Source organism: Castor canadensis, chromosome 19 (assembly GCF_047511655.1).
Source record: "Castor canadensis chromosome 19, mCasCan1.hap1v2, whole genome shotgun sequence".
In the NCBI taxonomy this organism is placed as follows: Eukaryota; Metazoa; Chordata; class Mammalia; order Rodentia; family Castoridae; genus Castor; species Castor canadensis.
In genome coordinates this window covers 20,754,324-20,775,945 of record NC_133404.1, presented here as the reverse complement: position 1 = coordinate 20,775,945, position 21,622 = coordinate 20,754,324, and the positions used below count along the sequence as shown (strand labels likewise).

Here is a 21,622-nt window from a genome sequence, read left to right as displayed (position 1 = left end):
TAGGCACCATAACAAATAACTAAAATATACTATATTAAAGTTACAAATTATTTATTTCTAGACTTTTCCATTTAATACTTTTGAACCTAAGCAGACACAGGTAACTAAAACCATGGATAGTGAACTGCAGATAAGGGAGGACTTTTACTGTAGAACTGACAAAACCACACAGATGGTATATGGTGCTTTCAGGGCACAAGTGGCACAGTTTAATTTTTTTCTGAGAATTGTGTGCAGTTTCCAGGAATATTTTCTGCACCTGACTCTAACCATTTGAGATGTGGTACATTTGAACTTGCTCCCTTAGGTGAGATAGAGATCTTCTGACAAATACATTCTTGGAGGAGAAGATTTAGCTCTTCAATTCTTTGCATTTTTTTTTTAACCAGGGAGACACATTTAAAGCATGACTTGCCATTCTCTGCCTTTTCAGCAAGAAAAGCCCACACAGGCTTCTTGATGAAATCCTGCACTGCCCCTCTGAACCAGACTTCAGGGCTCAGCAGCTCTGTCCATTTGAATGCATAGAGAAGGGTCAAGGCGTAGGAGATGCTGAGCTCCATCAGCTCTTGTGGAATCCTGCAGGATGTGGGCCCTTAGGATATAACAGGGAACCTAATGGGCCACCCTACATCTCAGGGTGCAGTGGGGAGAGAGGCACTCAAAATACACAGCATCACCCAAACACCTGTTCATGTGCAAATGCACACCAAGTAGGTGCTGGGAGATAACTGAGCCAGTCAGGTGAACTGGGATTATTTAGTGTGGGGCTGTAGTGCATTCTGCAGCCTGTGTCCACTCATGACCATAGGGGCTTCAGGGCCCTGATAGTGCCCAGGGAACCTCTCCCCCATGTTATTAGCCTCTTTTATCACTTGTATACATTTACAACAATTTCAATTGAAATAGTAGTCTCTCGGAATAGGAATTTCTAACAACTCATACCATAAGGAGAAGCAGATTTTCCTTCTCAAGCTATCCCTGGACACTTTCTCATTGGTCCTTTCCGTAAAAGCTACTCGATGTCCCCAGTTTTAATTGGAGATTTCTTCCAAGCTAGCTTCCCTCAGCCTGAATTGTACAGCTGTTTTCAAAGCCACTGCTCAAGGTGAGGGCAAGGTTTTGCCCTGCAGGCTGCCATTAAGGTTCCAGGTAGGTTTTCAGAGGAACAAACGGAAGCTCAGGTATTTGTGACACCACCCAAAGCCCCACAGCCATGGCTCCGCAGAGGCAGAAGTACAATGAGAGCTTTCCATGTATCATGGTATTTTATTTGTTATCTTTTGGAACAAGCAACTTGGTTCCACTGGCTATTTTGTCAATCACTCCAAGTTTACCCCATTTGCAAAGAGTGAAACTGGTTAACAGACTAAGGACATCACTGCAGTGCGATGGAGTCCTGACCCAACCTGTGTCTGTGTTTCAGAGAGGATTACGCAGGTGCGGACGGACATCTACGTCACCAGCTTCGGCCCAGTGTCCGACACGGAAATGGTAGGTACTACAGCATGGCCCACACAGACAATTCTAAATAAACAGGAGACAACTCCTTGTAAGGACCTCTTCTACTCAGATATCGCCTCATTGCCTTCCTTTGCCTTAGGAATATACCATAGATGTGTTTTTTCGACAAAGCTGGAAAGATGAAAGGCTCCGGTTCAAAGGACCTATGCAGCGTCTCCCTCTCAACAACCTTCTTGCCAGCAAAATCTGGACCCCGGACACATTCTTCCACAACGGGAAGAAGTCCATCGCGCACAACATGACCACGCCCAATAAGCTGCTGCGGCTGGAGGATGACGGCACGCTGCTCTACACCATGCGGTGAGCGCGGGCTGCAGGACAGGGCCACGGCGGGTGTGGGGACAGCGAGGGCCAGGCGGGACCACTGACCCCTCAAGGCCCTGTGGCCTAGGCAATCCGAAGATGGGGTTGAGGATTGCACCAAGTGTGTTTGGCGAAGGTGTGCAGATGCAGGGTGCTTGCTGAGTGTTTTGTACCTCTGTCCTAAAACTATGTGGATTCTTTTCCTGGGCTGCTAGAAGGTCATGGTCATCAGTTATTTGTACTTGATTCTTTGGTTTAGGCTCAAGAGCATCTTTGGAATTAGTGACCCAGATAATGTAAGACAGGCAAAAGTTATTTTATATAACTATTATTTAAATTTTATTAACAATCTAAAAAGAACCTTTTTTGTGTTGCATTTGTGCAAGGTTTAAAAGCCCATTTCTCATAAGCTTTAAGTGTTGAGGAAAATGTTTAGTACTTCTAAATTAAAATCATTGTTAGTCATTCTGTTCTGAATTTTTCACTGACTTCAGTTCATCCGTCAAGTAATCCATAAGTCAGTAACTAAATAAATAAATTGACCAAAGAGAAAGGCCTCTTTATAGCATTTCAAAGTTTCCATGGTGGGCCTACGTAGGCTTCAGAAAAACATTTCAAAGATAAACAAAAACCAAAACAAACTGCTAACGTCAAGTTACCAAAAACCATGCATGCATTTATGTAAGTATTCCTAGAATTTCTCTGTATCTTGCTACAATTTTTCAGGATAGACTTTATATCTAAAATAAGTAATCATAGTAGAATTGATATTGTCACCTTTGGAGCCTACATTTTCTAACATGTGTCCTGAGAAGCACTTGGACATACAGCGTCCCAAACCTGTAGTTTTGACTACAGTTGGATTTGATTTTTTCCTGTAGTGGCCCACTAAGGAGCTCTGATGAGGGAGCCTGTAAAAGACACACTGACAATGCATCCTATTCCTCATGTCTTCCTTTTCCTTACACTGATCTTCAACATGTTTTGTTCAAAGATGGACACATGGTCTATGAGCACCAGTGTCCTTTTCTTCATGCAGAAAAGTATGTTAGGAAACTGAGAAGTATTACCAGGGTCGAGAATAAGTCCTTGGTCATTGTCCTGTCAAAGCAAGGGCATGGGGAGAAACTGAAGGCAGTCTCAGTGAGCTGTTGTGAGACAGTCTGAGGTCTTGGAGCATGCTAGGAGCCACCCACAATTGTGTGAATGATTTGATGCGATTATTGTAGGCGTGACTGTGTTTTGTTCATAGGATAAAATTATTTCCAGTCCTCACTGAATTGTTTTCCTTGGTTTTTGTCTCTAAGAGACCAGTTAGGTCCAAAGCCTAAAAGATATATGACAAAATGTGCAGTTTTACCTCCAGAAGGCAATGGAATGCCACCATTCCTGACATTGCCTAAATGGGGTGTGGATTTAAGACCACTGTTTAGAAGAGGAAGAGGCAGAAGTGGGGACCGCTGGCTGAGTTCTGTGTTCCAGGCACAGACATGGACTCCTTCAGTCCTCAAGGAGCCCTGCCGGCCAGGTAACACCATGTCCATTAATGCCCAGAGAGAGTGAGGCTCAAAGGTGTTTGACAATCAACCCAGGGTCACACAGCTAGGGAAGGGGCAACACGAATTGGAGCTTGGGTACTTAATCCATCACATTTGAAAATTGGAGGGGTGCTACATTATTGTATGTAAGAGAGCCTTCTTAGTCCCCTCTTCGGAATGTCATGCCCAGGAGGAAGCCCGTGAGAGGTGAGGGCCAGAGCAACTTCTCAATAGTAATGGGTGGTTGTTTATGCAGAGTAAGTCTGCTAAGGAGCTGCAAAGTTGATAGTGAGTTTGTTTTTTCAGTTATATACAACATTTGGAAAGCAGAAACAGTTCTTCACAGTATTATGAATATTAATGAGCTGGAACTACAGCTATAAGGTGAAGCATCTTACTGATTTAACAAAGGTAGTGAACTGGCAGTACAAATTACTGTTGAAAATACAGATCACGTCGTGAGTAGTGTCTGGTGCCCCACACATCAGGGGGGTATTTTACATGGACCAGCCTTTCCATTCATTACTGGGCCACCCCTGTAAAGTCTGGTGTGTAGTTTGGATCTATGTACCTTAATGATCCACGTATTAAAGACTTGATCCTTAGTGTGGCACTATTAGGAGCAAGATAGAACTTAAGAGGTAGGACCTAGTGGGAGGTTTTCAGGTCACTGGGAGTGTGCCCCTGAAGGGTATTGTGAGATTCCGCCCCTTCTTCCTCTCTTTGGCTCCCTGGCATAACATGATTGACTTTGCTTTGTCACACATTCCTGCCTTGACATGCTGTCTTGCCACAGGACCAATCAGCCTTGCACTGAGACTTCCAAAACTGTGATCTAAAAAAAGCTTTCTTTTTTATAAGTTAATTTATCCCAGGTGTTTCTTACAATAATGGAAAGTTGGGTAATACACTTTGTAAAACCAGTTTTACATGGATCCAGTAATTCCTAGGTAGTAACCATCTTAAGGAAATCATTAGGAACTTGCTCTAAATTTCACACTCAAAGACATCTATTGTGACAACCTATGATGTCAAACATTGGAAGAAATATAAGATTGTGGCAAATTTTTCAAATAAAATTGTGCTGTGATTCTTTCTTCAGTCTTCGTAAAACCATTGAGGGTTCACAAAACATGTAGAAATGTTTAAAAGTAGTAGAGTCACCATGTTTTAAAAAATAATCTTCCAAATAAAAGAAAAATAAAATGTAACTTCAGATAAGTGATTGCACTAGGATAGGATTTTTAATGTAAAATCCCTACCACACCCCAGAAGGTCCTTTAAGTTAGTATTCCTTTGAAGATAACACACAATTGAACAAGCCGGAATTCTCCCATAGGTGAGTCAAAAGAAGCCATGGGAAAGGTTGTTGCTTAGTCGCTAAATGTCTGGCAAACATTTGACATAGAGCTAATTGACAGTGTTGATTCTGAAGATGTTGAATCATTCTTGAAGGGGCTAAAGATACAGGGTGAGTCCAAACGTTTCCCACTGGATCTTCACAAAGAGGCCACTTGGGACTGGGAGTGTAGCTCAGTTGTAGAGCACATGTGAAAGGTCCCAGCCCCCCAAACAGGCATGCATACAGTCCAAATGTTCCTCAACTTCCAATAGGCTTGTATCTCCATAAACCCATCATAAATTGAACATATCCTAAGCTGAAAATGCATCTCATACACCTAAGCTGCCGAGTGCCCTAGTTGGTTACACGGTGCACTGCAAATTAAATCTCTTCCTCCTTCTCTGAGTGGGAGTTGTGGCTTGCTGCTACTGTCCGGCATTGAGAGAGACGGTCACTCCACAGTTTGCTGACTTGGGAAAAGATAAAATACGCAACTCAAAGTGCAGCTTCTCTTGAATGCATATTCCTTTCACACGATCTTAAAGTCCAAATATTGTAAATCAACTTATAGGAAGTTGGAGGCCATTTGTGCTGAACAGTTTCTTCCAGAACAGTCTTTCAGCAAACACACCACCCCCAGAGTTGTGCTTCAAATATTAGGCAGCATGGTCAGGCCGCTTATAATAGGGGGAGCCCCAACAGTGCAGCACCCCCTCTTCCATCCTTGGTCAGGCCTTTCTTCTCAGGACTGCACAGGTAAGGGGTACTAACCTCAGATACTGCCTTTAGTCAACCCAGAATCTGGATGAGTGACTTTTGCCATGGCCACAATACATAGTTGCTTTTTTTTTTTTTAGGTGGAACTTTTAGTCTTCACTGGTACTTCCTAATTCATTGCCAGACAAGCCTTTGCAGTACAAAGTAGCCACCTCTCTCAGAGAGCATGCTAAGTCTTGGTATACAGTCCTTTGTGAGCAGGTGAGCTGAGAGAACAATGGCTAACTTTCATCTCCCTTTCTCCCATACCCTCTGAAAGCGCAAGCTCTTGTGAGAACATATGCTGAGGGCCACTTTAGGGAATATTCCCCTGGATTTTGGGCCCCTGGCAAGAGAGTGAGTCTCCCCTTAGTCTGTACGATAGGAAACTGCTACAGGTCAGCAAGGGTTTGCAAGAAAGTGGGCTCTGCTGGAATCACAGTTCTGCCTGTCTCAGAAAAGCCTGAGAATTTTCTACCCACAGTCACCTTGGCCACGTGTGTGTGGTAGAAGGATTTGGACACACACTTCAAAATGTTGAGTGTTGCTGCAGTGGAATGCGTGGCTTGAGTAAGGAAACTCCAGACAGTGTTGTGGGTTGACTGTCATACCACACCCTCTCCTTTCACAGTAGGTTTACCCCTCTGCTGTTTTGGTTGTAAAAAGCACATTTTTTATGATTGTTTACACTCCCTTTAGAATTTCATCTTTAAGTGGAAGAGCACGTTGGAGATAGGCTGACTTAAGTCCAACTTCTGTCATTCAGTACTTCATGAATACTGGTCAGTTTACACTGATCTTTTAGAACTACTGGTTAGTGTGTGTGTGTGTGTGTGTGTGTGTGTGTGTGTGTGTGTGTGTGTGTGTGTTTCTTTTCTTCTAATGTTGTAGTGCATTGTAGGTCTGAGACTCAGTTTTGAGGACTGCTGGAAAATACACATATTCCCTTGAGTGGCCACTGGAGGGCAGCATACTCACATTTTGCTTAGCAAATAGCAAAATTTTCATTAAGTGAAAATATAGGTAACTAACTTGTAGGAAATTATATATGTCATATACATTCGATTTGTGTGTAATGTACTTGAAGGAATTTAGAAATTTTAAACTAGATGCTGAGATGTGTGTTTACATGTACAAATATAAGTATCTTATGTGTAAGACAGTGTCTAGTTAAAAACCTCTCATGAACTAATAGATATATTGGCTGAATATGCCAATTGTAAGGTAACATTTACTTTATAATGTTAAGTAACAAAGTATGACTTTAAAATCTGTAAAATCACAATGTATTGTGATTTACAACATGAAGGCCAAAAAGAATCAGCATTTGGTATATATCCTGTATATGTGTGTGATACATACATACATGTGTTTCTGGGTGTACACACATGTAGAGTCCTGGAGTTTCTAGGTGGTCTAATTCTCTAAAGTAGCTTTATCTTTTAAAATATTTTGGGGTAGGTGGAGTGGATCAAGTGACAGAGTGGTGCCTAGCAAGCACAAGTTCCTGGGTTAAAACCTCAGTATCATCAAAAAAAAAAAAAAAAAAGGAAAAGAAACCTGTAGAGCACTACACAGGAGATACATGCTTCTTTTGTTGGCAGAGTGGCTCAAGTGGCAGAGCTCCTGCCTAGTAACCATGAGGCCCTGAGTTCAAAACCCAGTAGCACCAAAAAAAAAAAATTGGAAAAATTTTCTTGTGTTTCAAATGTTATTGCAACATCAGATTCCATCATGTAGATAGTCTGTAATAAAACATCATGCTAGTCCAAATTTTTCCTCTGTGATAAATAACATGGTGATGCAAGCATGTAAATGCAGGCCTTGGACAAATTCCAGGAATTGGACAAAAGTTGGGTCTTCTGATACGTATTTTCAAGTTGGTGTCTAGAAAAGCTGTGCCAGTTTGACTTGGGAGTGCATATTGTCTATGTCACTACCCCCCAACACTTTCTCTATGAAATATGAAGATGAAGTGTCAGGCCCTTTTGTTCTGTAAGGTGAAATTAGTAACCATCTATTTTAAAAATATGCATAATAGTCACTCATCTTACAAATTCTAGTGACATCAGCTTTGTCCCTTCTCTTTGGGACATAAGTTCACAGAACTCCCTGGTTCTGAGTAATGTAGAATGGACTTGCTCCCTAGCTTGGAGACTGGAGTCTGACTTGTGCTCTCATCTCTGTTTCTGCCAGGCAGTCTGTGGCCGCCCATGTCCCGCCCTCATTTCCTCAGTCATTGACACACAATTCTCCCAGATGTGTCCCTCAGGTCTGCCACATGTGGCCAGTCTGCTATTAGCTGGCTCAGCTCTCGGTCTTCAGAATTTCCCAGAACCCCAAGCTGACCTTGTACCAAGTGTTTGGCTCACTGCATTTGACCTCCCAGTGTCCCCTTTGAGTGTCTTTGGAAAAGGAGGGTGTCTTGACCACATGTTCCTGTGTGATCCCATCTACAGTCAGCTCTCCTTATCCACGGATTCCATCTCCTTGGATTCAACCACCCGCAGATTTAAAAACAATTAAAGTACATCTGTACGGAACATATGCAGACTTTTCCTTGCTATCAGTGCCTAAACAATACAGCATTAAAAATGTTATATAACATTTACTTTGTGCTCCATATAAAGTAACCAAGAGATGATTTAAAGTTTGCAAGAGGATGAGTGTGGGTTCTATGCAAATGCTATGCCATAAGGGTTTTGAGCATTTGTAGATTTTGGTATATATGGGAGGGAGTCTGGCATCAGTACCTGGGGATACTGATGGATGACTGTACTCCGTGTAATTCCGGCACCTGGCACTCAAGAGGAACACAATGAGTGTTTGTGAACAAGTGCATGAAATTATATGAATGAGACCACCTCTCTTAATTGAGGTCATCTCCCTGCTTAGACTTTCCTTTGAGGAATTTAAAAGGGAAACACAGAGAATTCCTCTTTCACACACATATTCAGTGCTTAGGTTTCTGTCAGTTTTATAAAGATTCAAGATTAATTTGACAGAAAAAAGTACTTGCAGAATACAAAAAGAAGGCATTTTAAGCACATTATTTCTTGCATATTTGGTTTGAAAATATAATTGAAATTACTCAGGCTCTGTTGTAAAGGCTTCCAACCCACAGTCATTACAGCTTATTCTGTCTAGTCAGTCAGTGTTTTGGACTTTTGGACACATTGCACAAATTCTCTATTTCCTGCACAGTTTTTCTTTCTTTGATCTTGACCCATTGAAAGTAGTGGACACCCTCAGTTCTGTTGAGAGACAAGCCAGGCTGCTGCTGTAGCTCCTTCTGGCTGGTGTATTGGGTCCCCTGTCCAAGCAGGAACTTCTGGGAGAGTGCCACTTGCACACAAAGGCCATGACTTCCACAAGATTCTGAAGAATCTCTAATGAGAGAGTGGGTAAGCTATGGAAAGCCCCAGCTTGGCTAGGGTCCCAGTCTAGACTTCTGACCAGAGCCTCAGAAGAAAAAATCCCAACAATCAGTTGTGTTTGATTGGAAAGAACCACTCAATATGGTCTCCAAATTAATTTGCAAGAAAATATGTGGGCTTTGTGTGGTTCAGGTGCTTCAGAGGTAGGAATTCTTGGCTGGCATGGTGGCTCACTCCTGTAATCCCAGCTACTTGGGAGGAAGCAGAGAGTGAGAGGATTGTGGCTTGAGGCTAGCCCAGGCAAAAAGTTAGCAAGACCCAATCTCAGTCAGCAAGCTGGGCATGGCGTGTACACATATCTGCGATCCCTGCCAACTGGGAGGCATGGGCAGGAGGATCATGATCCAAGACTTCCAAGGGCAAAAGCCTCAAGACCTTCTCTGAAAAATAACTAAAGCCAAAAAGGCTGAGGGGTGTAGCTCAAGTGGTAGAGAACTTGTCTGCCAAGTGCAGGGCCATGAGTTCAAACCCCAGCAGCACCACCACCAAAGAAATGTAAATTCACTGAGTGTGCTCAACACTCAGCATTGTCCCCATTCATAGATGAGGCAAAAAGAAAAAAGCAGGTGAAAGTTAATAGCCAGGAATTCATCCATCAATAAAGTCCAAATGGGCCAAACCTATTTTAATATAATATCTAAAAAGCCTATTAGGGTAAACTGTGCACTCCATTCCACTAACAGAATAACCATCACTAGGTGGCACCATGCCTACATGCAGTGAGGGGAAAGTGGCCAGAGTCTTTGCTGAGGTGTGGGATCACTGGGAGGCCTTCAGGGGACAAAGGCCTGTATGTCTGGAGAGTGTTCCCATGAGGACTCCAGAGCCCTGTTCCTAGCCTAGAGTCCTGTGTGTCATGAAGACAGCCTGTCCCTGCCACCCAGGCATTGGGACACCGGAGCTCTGGGTCAAAGTCCAGGGCTGCTCCCTCCCTGGGGAGGAAATCAAATAACCCAGTCCCTCCTGAATTCAGTGAAGAATGCAGTCCTTTCGATAGATGGAAATTGGTCATCCCGTCTCATCCACATGCTTCATCCATGGCTCCTTGAAGCTGAGACGATCCCTAACTACTAGCCAAGTGCACTGTATAGTAGAAGATGCAGAGGAGCCCATGTGTTACAAGGTGGCTAGTGCACTAAGAATGTCAACCTTTCCATGAGAATAATTAGCATTTCCTGGATTTAGCTGGAGGAAAAAAGGCCAGACTCCTCCATGCCTAAAATGTCTCAAGGAGCCTGAAAACTTGAGTTCTTGGTTTTTGTCTTTTTTCCTATGAGCTATGCTGTCTGATAGCAGTAGCCGGTAGGCAGCTACCACATTGAAAAGTTCAAGTGAAATGCAGTTAATGCTTCATATTCTCCATGATTCAAGCAGTCAGTAGCATCTTCCACATTGGACAGCACATTTAAAGGACATTGATGTCACCTTCCATTGGAAATCCAGCCCTATCTCAGAATTAGAATCACTTCTTAGAGTCCTATTTTTTCTCACACTGAAGCCTGGTCATAGTTGAACACATAGAAAGCTAGCTGCTTCCTGCTGCACAGCTCTTGAGCTGACGGTCACAGGACTAAGGGAATATTTGAACTGGAGTGAAGTTTTAAAATATCTTGAGGTGTGTGAAAGCACTGATATACAAACTGTTAAGGGCAATGAATTTCTAATGCATTTTAAAAATATGAATGATCAAATGGACCATAAATATTTTCATAGCTATCTAATAAGAAAATAGTACACATGGTATTTTTCCCAATGGAAGGTCATTCTTTCCTACCATGTGTGAGCAGTGTTAAAAAAGCCAGTGAACACACACTGCTAAGTGTAAGCATGGGATTGTGACAGCCTATTAGCATTGAAACAGAGAAGGAAGAGCATGGGGTGAAATGACAGGAGGTGCCCTTTGGGCTGGGGGAGGTCAGGAAAGGCGTCCGTGAGTAAGTCACCTTGTCACTGAGTGGGAGAGAGGAGGAGAGCTGTTTGTGGGCAGCTAGGGCTCTGCGTATCTGAGTGGTGAGCGAAAGCCAGGTGGGTAAGGCAGGGTATCCCATGCAGAGGATGAGTCTGCTGCCTTGAGAGCAAGAAAATGGCTGTGGGGATCAGAACTCTAAGAAAGAATCAGGAACTTAGGGGCCATGATGTGTGCAGGTGAAAGATGAAGGCAGATGCGAGAGAAATGAAAGAATGGACCAGCTTGCAGCTTCCCTAGGAACAGGCAGGACTCAGTTACAGCTGCGAACTGGGTGATGTGTGCGAGGTGTAGAAAGTGACTCCTGCTTCTGAGATCAGGACTGGAGTGAGTCAATGACTAAACAGGAATGTTTGAAAGGCACAGGGCTTCCTCCAGACCTGCAGACAAATGTGGAATTCTGTTTCATATATTACATTTGTGTAATCTCTGACATGGCTAAATGAAGATGTCAGTGCAGATGAAGGTGCTAGACATTTGTGTTTGACTCTGCCAAAGGGCACGTTGTAGATCGTTTCTTGGGTGTTAAGCTGCAGAGACCCAGCTCTAGACAGCAGTGGTCACAGGCCGTGCAGGTACCCACATGCAGACAGCAGAGCCTGGCAGCACTGAGGTGAGGGCTCACCTAAGGAGTGCACCTGTGTCCCCTGTGCTCCAACATCCTGAGGTCACACACTCCTTCTTCCTGGCCTGGAGGACCCCAGATTTCCAGGATTGCTGGAGGAAAGCTCCTTTGCCCATCAGCCTGCCCTGGGTTTTCTTGGTGCATGAAAGTATTGTTGAGGATGTGAGTTTGAGAGTAGGCTCTGTGTGAGTGTGTGAGAACGTATATGAGTGTGTAGGTGTGAGTTTGTGTGTGTGATAGTGTTGGAGTGAGTATGTGATTGTGTAGGTATGTGAGTTTATGTGGTGTGCGTGTCTGAGAGTGTGTATGACTATGAGTGTGTGTAGGTGTGTGCGGGTTAGTTTGTAGGGGTGAGAGTGTTGGGGTGTGTGGTATATGAGTGGGGAGTGTAAGTGTGTGTGTGTGTGTGTGAATTTATGGTTGTGCATAGGTGTGTTCCTATATGTGCACAAGTGTGTGATGAGTGTGGTCTGTACAGATGTGTGCATGTGTGATATATGAACTGTATGAGTGAGTGGCTGTGCATGTGTGATGTTTGTGATTGCAAGTGGATGTGTGTACATTTTGAGGGATGAGCTTTCATCTTCTGACTGTAGTATATTCTTAAATGGAGAAGGTGAAGCAACACACATAATCTGTTGGAACTGATATCCCCAAGTGTCACCTTGAATAAATAAACAGTGGTCCTTGGTTGTGTTGGATGGTCCCATTGTCACCTCACCTACTCCTCACTAACCCACCTCCTCTTTTAGCTGTCACTTCCATGTGCTCCATCATTCATCTGTTTATTCACAATGAGAAAGCTTGCACCAATTATCATCCTGGGACCAGACGTCTACCCAGCTCTGGGATCAGGAAGAGGGAGGACCTGGTGGGGGTGCAGTGGGGAATGAGGAGTTACCTCCACTGGCTGGTGGGGAGCAGGGTGAGTTCACAGGATGATATCCCAGTGAAGAAGCTGGGGTGAGAGGTAGAATTGCCAGGTGTTCAGGACACAGGGCCCAGCACGTGCAGAAGCATGAGGTCATACAGAGTACATGATTAGGGGGTTGATAGGAAGACGGCCAAAGGGTAGCAGGAAATAAAACCTAATAGACAAGGACCAATTTGGGGCTCATTGCTCTTGATTTGGGCCTTTAGGAAATTGTAGGCCCAAATTGAAAGCTTTTCTGAATCCCCTCCTAGGCCAAGCAGTTCCTCACCATGTCCCCTTTCCCCTCAGAAGTCTGTGGAATCGCTATGACTGTTCTTGTTGTAGGTGAGGAGGTTGTGAGGTCAGAGGACAAAGTCAGACCACCATGTAAAGAAGTCCTATACCAGATAGCAGGGCACCAGACACCTGGCCCGGTGGCTCAGGGACCCCTGTGTGCAGCAGCCCCAGAATTACTTGGAAAAAAAATAAAATGAACACTACCTGGGAGGGATCCACACTTTCATCTGTTACACTTCTCTCTGAATACCTGAAAGCTTTCACTTCCTTTTTGTCCCCCTAGTGCTGGGAATCTATTGAACCCAGGGCCTTGTACATAGCACACAAGCACCCTACACCTGAGCTACACCCCAGCCCTGAATGCTTCTACTCTCTAAAGAGAGGGTAGTGGAATGGAGGAGCATAAACCTCTCGAGACAGGCCAAGTCTGCATTCTGGTTCCCCCACTACACAAGCGACATCATCCACTGGTCTCTGTTCTCCTCTTAAATATAGGACAGTCACTGCAGGCATCTCCTTGAGTTAGTGGGGCTATCTGTGAGATGATACAGGGAGGATTCCTGTCAGGCTTCCTTTGAGCGAGGTTCCCATTTTCACTGTCCCCCATTACACTCAGCAACACATGGTTTTCTCAAAACTTCCATTCTTGTATTTTCTTTGTTTTTTTTGTAGAAACCAGTCCAGCACTGTCAAGGATCTTCTCCTAGTCAGATTCAATTTCTTTTGTTTTCCTCCACCCAATTCTCTTGCCGTCATCATTCTTGGCTGCTCAAACCTGTGTTCTCTGGTCACTAGGACCATTCCTTCCCCTCTCTTTAGAAAGGTGTTGTTCTGGCCAGTGGAGGTGGGCTATGTGCTCCCCCACAGGAGGACATATGTTTTTGCTCAATTTTGTAAAGGGTCAAACTAAGACTGGAGTCATTTCTATAGACCCATGGCCCATAGGCACAGCAGGGTCAACAGAACATTGGGTTCCTCCAGTGCTTTGTTTTCTTGGCACAGTCTTGGGTGAGTTTTCTCAAAAATTACTTGTTTCCATGGGTCCCACATCTGTCTGTTGCATACATGCCTTTAAATACACTCAACTCCCTGTTTCCTTTGCTTTAAACCATAGGCCCCACTCTCAAGTGCACTCCTTGGAGGTCTGGAACAGTCCAGAGTCCCTCTCACATAAAGGCTGCTTGCCTAGGTCCTCATTAACCAGCTGGTCTGTTAGCTACTGGCTGCCTGTCACGGGACACTGGCCCTCCTTTCCAGTTGTTGTCTACCTTTGTCATGACCTCACCTCAGTCCTCCAGAACTGTCTCTGCAACTTGGCTGATGTCCTGCCTCTCTCTTACTTCTTCTGAATACAGATGGCAGAACACTTGTCAAAGTCTACCTAATTCCTTATAGGCAACTTTGCTGTATTCAGGACTTTTAACTAACTTGATTCCGCTCTAACTCTTGTGCAAGCTTTGGAACTATTCTGTTTGGGTTGAAATCCTAATGCTACCACTAATTAACGTCTCCATGCCTTATGACAATGAAAAGAATGGCCTGTCACACAGTGCCCGGCCAGGAGAGCTATCCATTTCATCCTTGTTGGCCATACTGTGTACAGGATCTCCAGGACAGCTGGGCAAACTTTCCTGTACTTCCATGCACAGGTGATGCTCTCCTCTCCACCTCCCTGTCATAGCACAGTCTTCCTCCTACCTTGTGTGTACACATAATCCCTCCTCCAGTCTCCTTCTATCTCAAGTGGTTCTAGTACTCTGCATCCTTCTGCCACTTCCATGCCTACATCTTACAAAGTCTAAGATGGTTTGGGATTTACTTTCTTTCTTCTTATGACAGCTGAAATGTCTTTGCATACATGTGTTACTGTTGCTCCCAAAGAGCCAAAAATTTATTGGTGTCTCTGCAAAAAGAAACCAACAAAAAGAACTTTGTAAAAGAGTTCATAAGGGGTGTATGAAAGGCTGGATTACAAGTGTGAGGCAGTAACTCACACCCATAATCCTAGCTACTCAGGAAGATCACAGTTTCAGGCTGACCTGGGCAAACAGTTCAGAGACCCCATCTCAATCAATAAAAAGCTGGGCATGGTGGTGCATATAAATCACCCAAGGTATGCACGAAGCACAAATAGAAGGATCAGGGTCCAGACTGACCTAGATATAAGCATGAGACCCTGTTTGAAAAATGCCTAAAGTAAAAAAGGACTGGTGGTATGGACTAGTATCTACCTAGCAAGCACAAAGCACTGAGTTCAAACCCCAGTACCACCAAAAAAAAAAAAAAGGTGTAGGAAAGAGGATACAATTTCTTCCATGAATTTGAAAAGGTGGTTATGTGTGTGTGTGTGTGTGTGTGTGTGTGTGTAACTAGGGATGGAATCCTGGGTCTTGTACGTGCAGAGCTATGCCTTCATCCTCTGAAAGCAAAAGTTTTAACCATCCCTGTCCAGCAATCCCAATTCAACAATTCAAGTTTAAAGAAAAATTGAGGGTAAGGTGCAGAGGTATCACAGATTCTCTTTGCCCCCACATATTTACAGTCTACACCATTATTATTGTCCCCATTTCACTGATGCACATGTTACAGTGGATGGACCTGTATTCACACCTCATTATTACCCAAGGTCCAGAGTTTGTATTACGGATCACCCTTCTATGAGTTTGGAGAAAATGACATATATCCACCATCATCGTATAAAAGGAGTATTTTTGCTACCTTAACAATCCTCTGTGCACCACTTCTCCTGTCCTTCTCTACAACCCCTGCCAGTCACTTACCTTTGCCTGTCTCCCGAACTTTGTCTTTTCCTAGAATGTTGTTGGAATCGTACAAACATAGCCTTTCACGCTGGCTTCTTTCACTTAGTAATGTACATTGAAATTTCCCCTGTGTCATTTCATGAGTTGAAAACTCATTTCTTTTTAGAACTGAAAAATATTCCACTATTATGTCTGGATGTAGTGCAGTTTATCCATTCTTCTATGAAAGGATAGCTTGCTTGCTTCTGGGTGTTGACAGGTAGGAATAAAACTGCTGTAAAAATTTTTCTGAAGGCTTTTGTGTAGACAAAACTTTAAACCTCTTTTTTTTTTTATTGTTTTATTATTCATATGTGCATACAATGCTTGGGTCATTTCTCCCCCCTGCCCCCATCCCCTCTCTTACCATCCCCCTCAATACCCAGCAGAAACTATTTTGCCCTTATCTCTAATTTTGTTGAAGAGAGAGTATAAGCAATAATAGGAAGGAACAAGGGTTTTTGCTGGTTGAGATAAGGATAGCTATACATGGCATTGACTCACATTAATTTCCTGTGCGTGTGTGTTACCTTCTAGGTTAATTCTTTTTGATCTCACCTTTTCTCTAGTTCCTGGTCCCCTTTTCCTATTGGCCTCAGTTGCTTTTAAGGTATCTGCTTTAGTTTCTCTGCATTGAGGACAACAAATGCTAGCTAATTTTTTAGGTGTCTTACCTATCCTCACACCTCCTGTGTATGCTCTCGCTTTTATCATGTGCTCAAAGTTCAATCCCCTTCTTGTGTTTGCCCTTGATCTAATGTCCACATTTGAGGGAGAACATATGATTTTTGGTCTTTTGGGACAGGCTAACCTCACTCAGAATGATGTTCTCCAATTCCATCCGTTTACCAGCGAATGATAACATTTCATTCTTCTTCATGGCTGCATAAAATTCCATTGTGTATAGATACCACATTTTCTTAATCCATTCGTCAGTGGTGGGGCATCTTGGCTGTTTCCATAACTTGGCTATTGTGAATAGTGCAGCAATAAACATGGGTGTGCAGGTGCCTCTGGAGTAACCTGTGTCACAGTCTTTTGGGTATATCCCCAAGAGTGGTATTGCTGGATCAAATGGTAGACCAATGTTTAAACCTCCTTTGGGTCAATACCGAGGAGCGCAATTCTGGATCATTGTATGGTAAGAGTCTGTTTAGTTTGGTAAGAAACTGCCATAATGTCGTCCAAATGGCTGGTCCATTTTCTATGCACACCAGCAGTGAGCGAGAGCTCCTGTCTCTCCACATCCTCTCTAGCATTTGGCTTTCAGTGTTCTGCACTTGGGCACTTTAAAGATTGTGTAATGATCTCTCATTGTTTTATTTTGCATTTCCCTGATGACATATGATGTGGAGGATCTGTAATCTTTGTTGAAACATTTTAAATGTCTTTTTACCACATTTTAAATTGAGTTGTTTTTTAAAAAAATGTATTAACTAATTTTGTTCTTTTCTACTTTATATTTCTAATAGTGGACCGGAGTTAAACATGTTAGAAAACCCAAAGAAATAAAACTTTTGTTTTTTTATAGTTGGGTTATGAGTTCTTTGAATATTTTGGACAACAATCCTTTGTCAGATATTTTCTCTGAGTCTGAGACTTGTCTTTTCATGATTTTGAGTGTCTCTCACAGAGCAGAAATTTTTTATTTTAATGAAGTTCAGCTTATCATTTCTTTTTTTCTTTTTTCATGGATCATTCATTTGGTGTCATATCTGAGATGTCATATCCAAGATCAAAGTCATTTTTCTCTTCCATCTTATAAGTTTTATATCTTTGCCTTTGCATTTAGGCCTGAGATTTTGAGGTGTGTGTGTGAGTGTGTGACTGTCCACTTGTTCCAGCTTCAGTTGTTGACAAATATCTTTTCTTCTTGCCTTTGCTCCCTTGCTAAACACCTTGACTACATTTTGTGGGTCTATTTCTTGACTCTTTTCTCTTCCATTGGTTGATTTGTCTGTTGTTTCACCAGTTCTACACTGTCTTCGTTAACTCTTTATAATAAGGCTTGAAGTTGGGTGCTGTCAACCTTCCAACTTTGTCCCCTTAATATTGTGGTGGGTATCCAGCATCTTTTGCCTCTCTAGATAAATTTTAGAATCAATCTATTGACATCCATGAAACAACTTCCTGGGAAGTGCATAAAATCTGTAGAGTAGGTTGGGAAGGTTGACATCTTGACACTGTTGAGTCTCCTCATACATGGACATGGATTTATCTCTGTTTACAGAGTTTTCTTCATATATATTATGCTCATATTTGTTAGATTTATACCTAACCATTCCATTCCTTAGTATAGCTTTCCATGAGTGCCAATGCAAATGTTATTGTGATGTCAATTTAAATTCTGTTTGTTCACTGCCAGTATCTAAGTATTTGTTTGCATTTTGTATCCATCAGCCATCCTTCATTTGTTTATTACTTTCAGAAGTTTTAAAAAATTATTATTGTTGATTCTTTTGGATTTCTACATAGACAAACATATTATCTACACTGAAGGAGAATTTAATTTGTTTCTTTCCAATCTGTACACATTTTAATTCCTTTTCTGACCTAATGCATTAGCTAGAACTTCCAGAACGATGTTGAAAAGGTGCTGAGAGGAGGCATCCTTGGTTTGCTCCTGACATAAGTAAGCAAACTTTTAATTTTTCACTATTAAGTGCAATGCTATCTGTTGATTTTTATAAAGTGGAGGAAGTTGCCCTATAGTTTAGTTTACTGGAAGTTTTTTTAAAATCATTAATTGATATTGGGTTATGTCAAAAGCCTTTTCTACATCTATTAATGGGATGATGTGATTTTTTTCCCTTCTTTAGCCTATTGCTGTGATGGATTACAGTAATTGATTTTTTAAATGCATCTTCAGTGACTGTCTATCTGGGATATCTTAATTTTTCCTTTATTTTGAAAGATAGTTTTTCTGGCAAAACTGTTTTTTGTTGGTAATTTTTTTCCAGTACATTTAATAGTTCATCTCACTGCCTCTGATGTTGTGGTTTCTGATGGGATTAGCCATTAATCTTATTTAGGATCCTTTGTGTATGATAAGCTGCTTTCAAAATTTCTCTCTTCATCTTTGACTTTTGACTGTTTGATTATAATATGTCTTAGTCTGGATCTTTTCTGAGTTTATCCTACTAGGAGTCCATTGAGCTTTTTAGATGTTAGATTAATGTCTTTCATAAAATTTGAGATATTGTCAACCATTATTTCTTCAAATACTCAGTGTACCTCTTTCTCCCTTTTCACTTGTTCTGAGATTCACATCATGCTTCATTTGATACTATTGATGGTGTCCTGGAGTTCACTTAGACTGCTCATTTTTCTTTTCTCTTTCCACTCCTCAGACTGGGTAGTTTCATTTGACTTATCTTCATGTTTGGTAAAACTTACAATCTTTTCTTAAACCCTCTATCAAAATTTTCACTTCAGTTTTTTTTTTTTTTTTTCACTTCTGGAATTTCTATTTGGTTCTTTTTAAAACATCAGTCTCTATTGGTGGTGTTTGGTAATACACTGTTCTCTGGGCTACTTTCATTTCTTTTTGTTTTTCTTTTTTTATTCATTTATCCACACCTCTCTCCCCCTTCCCCCCCTCAGTTCCAGGCAGGTCCTTTTCTGCATTTATCTCTAGTTTTGTTGAAGAAAAGAGACAAGCCTAATAAGGAAGACAAAGTATTTTTGCTAGCTGAGTTGAGGATAGCTATACAGAAAGAGTCCTAACATTGCTTTCATGTACATGTGTTGTAACCCATGTTGATTCATCTCTAACTGATCTTTACCTTGGTTACTGATCCCCTTCTCATGATAACTTCTGTAGTTTTAAGGCAGTTGATTTAATGTGTTTCCTAGATCAATTTTCTAATTTTTCTGTTTTTCACTTTGAGCAGGCTACTCTTATTTCTTTGCATAACTCTTAATGTTTCTAAAAAGCTGAAAAATTTTATTATTATAATGGTAACTCTGGACATGATGTAATCCCACCTCTATACTCTTTATGCTTCTTATAGGTGTTGTTTTGTACTCAGTTAGTGAGGTTTTTTTTTTTAGCTAATTTTGTAAATTTTGTATTGTTCATCATGTGGAGCCACCGTGTCTTTAGTATAGTATTCAGCTGATTATCTGTCAGAGTTTTGAATTTTATGTATGTATGTAGGTATGTATTTATTTTGAGAAGGAGCCTCACTATGTAGCCTAGGCTGACTGTGAACTCTCTATTCTCTTGCCTTAGTTTCCCCAGTGCTGGGATTGTAGGTGTGTGCCACCATACCTGTTCTAACAGATTTTTAAATGCCTCAAAGCAAAATGAAAACCTCTTTTAGTCTTTGCAGACAGAGGTTGGGTGTGTGTTGGGACACCCCTTCAATGCTTACACAGGTTGTTTGCAACTGTGTCTAGACTTCACTCTCTGCTTGTGTGGAGTCTGAGATCCATCCAGAGATGAGAGCTTCAAAACCTCTTAGTATGTATCTAGTCCTTGGCATGCGTTTGGTCTCCTACTCCCTGGGAGCTTTACAGCCCTTATTCCCCCACAGGTCTCTTTCTGGCCTCTTCTTTCCTAGCTTTTATGCCTGTCTGTAGTTTGCCCTGTTACCACTTCCTCCAGTTGGCTGCTGTAGATACATTTGCCTTTAAATGTTTTAAACTATGCCACCCAGATAGCATTTTCTTAGGAAATCTCTGGTGCAGGTAAAACAAAGGTTAGCCCTTGAGCCAATCACTCAGGGAGTCCAAGATAGATTAAACAAGTGATTGACATTCTTTAAGAATAAAGTGCTCCTGTCACCAGCCACCTGCATAGGGATGTCAGTGTTGGCAAGACTCACTGTGGAGCTGGAGAGCTGGAGACTATAACAGGACAGCTGCAGGCTTTCCTTCCTGAATTCAGGTATTTTTTTTCCATTAAGTGTATCTCTAGCTGCTGTAAGATTTTTTATAGATTCCAAACAAAGTTGATTCTGATCATGTTTTCCAGGTGATCCATTGTTTTTGTGGATGGATAGACTTTTGGAGTTCCTTAGTTGACGAATTTTTGCTAATGTAGCCCTACTTCTTCCCTTTAGTTTTTAAAACATTTACTATGCTTGCTGGTGTGGTGGTGTTCATCTGTAATCCCAACCACTTAGGAGACAGAGATATGAAGGTAGTAATTTGTGACCATTCTGGGAAAAAGTTAGCAAGACTCTATCTCAAAAAACAAGCCAGGGGTGGTGGAGGGGGGTAGTGGGGAGAAATGATGTATGCACAAATAATGCATGCACAAATAAATGCACATATGAATAAATGAATAAAAAAACCAAGCTAGATTGACGGTGCCTGCCTGTGTTCCCAGCTACTCTGAAGGCAGATGTAGGAGGATCATGGTCCAAGACCAGCCTGGTGCAAAAGCATGAGACCCTACTTGAAATAATAAACTAAAAAACAAAAGGACTAGGGGATGGCTCAAGTGGCACTGCACCTGCCTAGCATAGCAAGCATGAGGCTCTGAGTTCACCCCCAGTGCCACCCAAAACACCAACAGCAAAACAACCCACACCTACTTTGTGTTATGCATTGTGCTACCTGTTTTATATTGGCACGCCGTCATTTACAACGATACTGTAAGATAGGCTTTATAATGTCCTTTACAGGAAAATCTGGGCTCCAGAATTTTGAGTAATAGCTGCTTTGTCTGTTGGATTCTACCAACTCATCCATCTGCTTCCCTCCACATTTTGTTATTGGTTGTCTTGTGTTCTGTGCTTAAAGAAATACTTGAATTTCTCAGAGACACATTTTGGATTTCATTGTAAGAAAGAACCTCATTCGCATATTTATGCAATTCTTTTACAGCAGATTTTTTTTATTGTTTAGGCTTCTGTTTATTCCCCCCACATTTGATCTATTAAGATTTATTTATTGCTGGTTATATAAATACACATAAAAATTCAGTAAAATAGTTCCACTGTCACATCCATCATTGGATTTCCCCACAGTGCCTTTTGGGGAAATATTAGTATTAAAAAAGAAAGTCATATTAATCAAAACAGATCAATAAAGTTTATGTTCCCTTTGAATAAGAAATATACTAGCTTTTTTGAAATTATCAAATTTATGCTGGGTTTTGGAACATAAATA

General features: G+C 41.9%; 1 protein-coding gene across 5 annotated transcripts in view; it reads left to right on the top strand.

Moving 5' to 3' along the window:
- The window catches only part of Gabra5 (gamma-aminobutyric acid type A receptor subunit alpha5), a 70,839-nt gene that overhangs the window by 17,859 nt on the left and 31,358 nt on the right, over positions 1 to 21,622 (top strand). For all 5 annotated transcript variants that reach the window (XM_074061595.1, XM_020153183.2, XM_020153184.2 and 2 more), the window contains exons 5-6: positions 1,427 to 1,494; positions 1,604 to 1,824. In XM_074061595.1, the coding sequence (XP_073917696.1) occupies positions 1,427 to 1,494; positions 1,604 to 1,824 (289 nt within the window). The remainder of the gene's footprint in view (positions 1 to 1,426; positions 1,495 to 1,603; positions 1,825 to 21,622) is intronic.